Raw genomic sequence first — 5,486 nt, forward strand, 5'->3', positions numbered from 1 at the left:
ACTCCAAGTGATATCTAAAATTCGAAAATCATTCCTGAAGGTCAGAAAATTTGGTGCCGGAATAAATAATCAAAAATAAATCTGATTGAGGTAATATGAACCATGAAATCGATTTAAATGAACAGACGTCTTTGTTTTGAGGGATTTCAACCCGAAGAGTTCCATTTCATTTGACATGAAAACATCGTGTAAATATTGAGGTAGAAGAGATGTTATTTGTTTTTGCATCACTTTGGTTTTAAAGTTGCATCATCAGCCTAGTGATCATATATATAAAGTAAGTGGAATATTTGCGCCGCATGCCGGTTCGTGCGATATAATCATCGATATTTGGTTAAGGTAAAACCAATTCGAAAGGCAACAAATCGTTAACATTAGGAAAGTCACTTGAGTGATGCTGAAAGCCACATTATTGAGAAAAAGAACACTAATATGAATACACCGATGCATTTTGGAGGAATATTAATTGAACTGTATTAATTTTGTCTGGAGATTAGTGGAATTTTCACATTGGGAAGAGGGTCATTTGTGTAATGCAAAAAACAGCATAATTGATGACGAAAACACTAAAAATGCATCTTTCCCACATGCACTCAAAATTATCAGGGAAACACTTCCAGAGGCATCTATAATTACAGAAGTATTTATGATTGATTGATTGGTAGAACGCATAGCACCGCAACAGAAATATTTATGATAGAAAATTCCGTTTAGGATAAAATATTTAATGACCAATCTTAATGAGGTAATTCGTAGGATGAAAGCGATACATAGGTAAAGAAGTTACCCGTTGAGCGTTTTAAGTCCGAATTTTGGGACGTGAAAACTTCGTGGAAATATAGAGAAAGAACGGATGTAATTTTTATTTGCATTACTTGTGCTTTTAAGTTTCATCAGCCAATATATAATGTGCAATATTTTCTCCGCGTGCCTGTTCGAGCGATATCATGATTGATATTTACAAAGGAAAAACGACCCCGAAACACTGAAAGAACACAAAATGATCTGTACTAATGTTGTTTGGAGATTTGTTGAATTTTTACGTTGGGAACAGGGTCATTTGTTTAATGCTAAAAACAGCGAGATTGAAAGCGAAAACACTAAAAATGCAACATTCTCACATCTTATTATCTGTGAAAGACTCCCAGTGATGTTCAAAACTTCAAAAACAAATCTGAAGGTCAGGAAATAATAATCAATAATAATTAATATTTAATCATCAGCCTTCATTACTTTACTCTTATTCTCATTTACTTTCAATTTCCTCCTATCACACACCCTTCAAAACTCCTCGACCAATTGGCTCAATCTCTCCTTTGAATCAGCCACCAGTGCAGTATGATCTGCAAACAGCAGTGCTTCAGATTCCACTCTCCACCATCAACATTCACCAGACTCAGACCTCCACCTAAAACTCTTGCATTCACCTCCCTTACAAAACCGTCCATGTAAATATTAACCAACCAAGGCGACATCACACATCCCTGTCGCAGCCCCACTCTCACACGAAACCAATCACTCACAGCATTTCCCACTCTTACAAACGCTCTACTATTTACATAAAAACTTTTCAACTCTTTTAGTAACCTACCATCAAGTCCATACAATCTTAAAACAGTCCACAAAACCTCCCTATCAATTCTATCATACGCGTTCTCTTAATCCATAAATGCCCAAAACACATCCTTGCCTTTCGCTAAATACTTTTCACACACTTGTCTCACCGTAAACCCTCCCTCTCCTAAATCCACACTGTTCATCACCAATCACTCCCTCTGTACCCTCTCTAACTCTCATAATTAACACTCTACCATACCTACAACACTCAACGGACTTATACCCCTAAAACTAGTACATTCATACTTGTCACCCTTGCCTTTATACGACGGGACCACACAAGCATTTGCCCAGTCAACTGGCACTATACCTTTCGCAAAGCACACATTCAACAATCTTACTAACCAGTCAACATTAGTAACTCCACCACCCTTCAGGCATTCCACAGCACACCCATCCATACCTGCAGCTTTCCCTGTTTTCATCTCCTTTACTGCCTGCTCCACTTCCTCCTTCGTGATCAAAAAATCATTCAATTCTCCCAACACATTTATTCCTTGCACCCTTCCATCCGGCACAATCTCAGCCACCCTCTCCTCCTCTACATTTAACAATCGTTCAAAATACTCTGCCCATCTCTTCCTTACTGCATCCATTTCAGTTAACATCCTTCCATCCTCTGCTTTTACTCGTTCTTCCTTCCCAGACTCTCCCTTTCGCATTCTTTTCACCTCCTTTCAAAACATTTTCTTATTCTGTTGAAAATTCTCAGTCAGCCGCTTACCCCGACCACTTTAGTATCACGCACAGCCCTTCTCGCCCTATTCCCCTTTTCTTTATACCTTTCATATGACATATCCTTTCTCTGCAGCCACACTTCATATGCACGTCTCTTCTCAGCCACAGCCATACTTACTTCCTCTCACCACCATTCACTTCCTTTTCTTACACCACCACCCACACGTCTCACACCACACACCTCTTCTGCATGCCCCACCACAATACTCTAAAATAACTGCCATTCCTCTACCACACTGCCATTTTCCCCCATCTTTCATTGCGTTCCACTCATCTTTCAATTTCTCCTGATACTCTATCTTTTTCTCTTTTATCCCTCAGTTTCAAAACCTCCCTGCCACACCTAACCCTCCTAGCTCTCACCCATCTCTTACCTACTCACGAATTGTCCATGCGTTAAAACTAGCTTCATTCAAATTTATTGATTATTTTATCTTCCACGAAATTCTTTGTTTAAATTATAAATCATAGGGAAACACTTCCAGAGGCATCTAAAATTCCAAAAACATTTATGAGGCTATGAGAATTTCGTGGAGGATAAAATAATCAATAACAAATTTGAATGGAGTGAGTAATAAAGGTATGGCACAAAGGCCGGGCACTAGGACCGATGTGGTCATTCAGCGCCTAATTAAAAAAAAAAAAAATGGACCAAAAAATCTATGCTAAATATAAAGTATATCACATTCTGATAATTTCGCAACCTGAAGAATATCTGCAGAAATACCCAGAACGTGGGAGACTGCGGGTATCAAAACCCACAGTGCTCTGGAGAATATGAAATTCTCTGCAGTGAACTAAAACATGTTCCACCGTCACAAGGATGTTTCAAGCCTCACAAATGGGAGCGTCTCCACATAAAATATCGCCGTGTGTTAACCGTGTATGACCTATACGAAGTCTGGTCAGAACAACATCCAAGCGCCTGCTCGGGGTGCTGTCCGACACTGGCCAAACCTGCACAGAAGGATGTATTGCTTTCAATTATTGTTTGTAACAGTGGGGAATGACCACCTTTCCTGCCACTTCCTCCTGATAAAAACTGATATCTGTCGCCTAAGATCGGCAAAAGAGAGGAAAGTTGCCTAGCGTACCATGAACGGCTTCCTTAGCAGAGACATCTGCCTCCTCGTTGTCTGGCAAACCTACGTGAGCAGGAATCCAGCAAAACTGAAGTCTTTTGCGACGGGAAGCTAAACGATACAGCCACTCCTGAATTTGCTGGACCAAAGGGTAATTGCTGGAAAAATTCTGAATGGCTGTAAGGGCACTCAGCGAGTCAGAGTATAGGATAAACTGGCTGTCCCTACGGGCATAAGCTAGTTTTAACGCATGGACACTAGCGTGAAGCTCAGAGGTAAAAACTGAAGCGGCACCATGGAGTCTCGCCTGATGCACAGTTTCCTCAAGGATTACTGCGCAGCCAACGCCAGAATCCAATTTTGACCCATCTGTATAAATTTTAGTGGTTAAAGCATGAATCTGAGAATGTTCAAGAAACAGGGCTTTAACTTCAGCTGAACATCTCGAATGCTTAGTACAGGCCGGTTTGCAAACATGGGTCTCTGGAATAATCCAAGGAGGGATCGGAGAATAAGAAATTTGCCGTACCTGGACTTTGTGGAAGAAGGTGTCCTGTAAAAACCCATGCATACGGATATGAAGAGGCCTTGGAAAACTCTTACGTTCCCCATACTTCTGTGCCAGACGAAAGTCCTTCATCAGACGGTAAACAGGGTTAGACAGGGGAGTCTGAGTCTTAAACATTAGCCGCAAACTAAGGTCCACTCTGCGAAGATCCAAGCGTAGCTCACCCGCCATAATGTACAGACTCTCTGCAGGGGAAGTGCAGAAGGCATCCGTGCAGATTCTCATTCCTGAGTTATGAATAGGGTCTGAAAGCTTAAGGGTAGACTTGGCCGCTGAGGAGTATATCTGGCAACCATATTCCAATTTGGAACGACATAGGGCATCATATAGTCGGAGAAGTGCTGGTCTGTCAGCACCCCAAAACTTCCCACTAAGAACCTTAAGGATATCTAGGGACCGTGTAACAGTGGCCTTTAGCTGTAGAATATGGTCCTTCCAGGTGAGTCTACTGTCAAGAGTAAGCCCCAAGAAACGTACCTTATCTTCATAGGGCAAGATGTTATCTCCCAGGAGTAGGTGAGGAATTGCTGTTGGATTCCTCCTCGAGAACTTGATAGCCATGGTTTTTTCGGGAGAGAAGCGAAAGCCCCACTCCTCAGCCCACATTTGTGCTGCATTGATGGCATTTTGCAACTGCAGTTTTGTAGTATTAGGGTCGGCTGCAGTACAGTATATTGCAAAGTTGTCAACAAAGAGTGAACTCTGGATCAGAGCTTCATTCTCAACTCTTTCGGCTACTCCATTGATGGTCATGATGAAACATGTGACACTTAAAACTCTGCCTTGGGGTACCCCCTTTGGTTGCAGAACTTGGGGGAGACTGTGCGACCAATTCGGACTCGGATATAACGCGTGTGAAGAAAACTCGGCAGGAACTGGAACATGGTCCCATACAAACCTTTAGATCGTAAGCTGGACAATAAACCCAAACGCCATATTGTATCATATGCTTTCTCCAAGTCAAAAGACTCCTGGAGTATATTTGCTAGTAATGAATCCATTCTGAATATCTGTTGTCAGGCGCAAAAGAGGGTCCATGGTGGATCGATTTCTACGAAAACCGAACTGTACGAAGGAAATGTGGCCTCCAGTCTCCAGCCACCAGGCTATCCAATGGTTAACCATCTTCTCAAATAATTTGCACAAACAACTGGCAAGTGCTATAGGTCTATAACTTGTTGGAAGTGTGGCATCTCTTCCAGGCTTAGGAATGGGAATAATGACTGACGTCCTCCAGCTCTTGGGAATGGTGGCGGGAAAACCAAATTGCATTGTAAATATCTAGCAAAAGTTGCAGATACTCATGTGGAATGTGGCGAATCATTTCGTAATGTATGCCATCTTCGCCAGGAGCAGATGACCCTGTGGCTCGTAGGGCTTGAGTCAATTCTCGGAATGTAAAACGCCTATTATATACTTCCTGGTCCAACACAGCTGATGTGCTCCCCACTGAGCCGGAACTACTTGCATGGTCCAGCACC

General features: G+C 42.0%; 1 protein-coding gene across 1 annotated transcript; it reads right to left on the bottom strand.

Annotated features, from left to right (window-relative positions):
* Positions 1 to 3,411: 3,411 nt before the first annotated feature.
* On the bottom strand, positions 3,412 to 4,758 carry LOC145403876 (uncharacterized). The gene has a single exon (XM_080275522.1). It carries the CDS (start codon positions 4,756 to 4,758, stop codon positions 3,412 to 3,414), a length of 1,347 nt encoding a protein of 448 aa, XP_080131648.1.
* Between the last annotated feature and the right edge of the window lie 728 nt (positions 4,759 to 5,486).

The sequence above is a fragment of the Coenobita brevimanus genome, chromosome 7, assembly GCF_032717465.1.
Source record: "Coenobita brevimanus isolate Jiangsu-jjx chromosome 7, ASM3271746v2, whole genome shotgun sequence".
Lineage (NCBI taxonomy): Eukaryota > Metazoa > Arthropoda > Malacostraca > Decapoda > Coenobitidae > Coenobita > Coenobita brevimanus.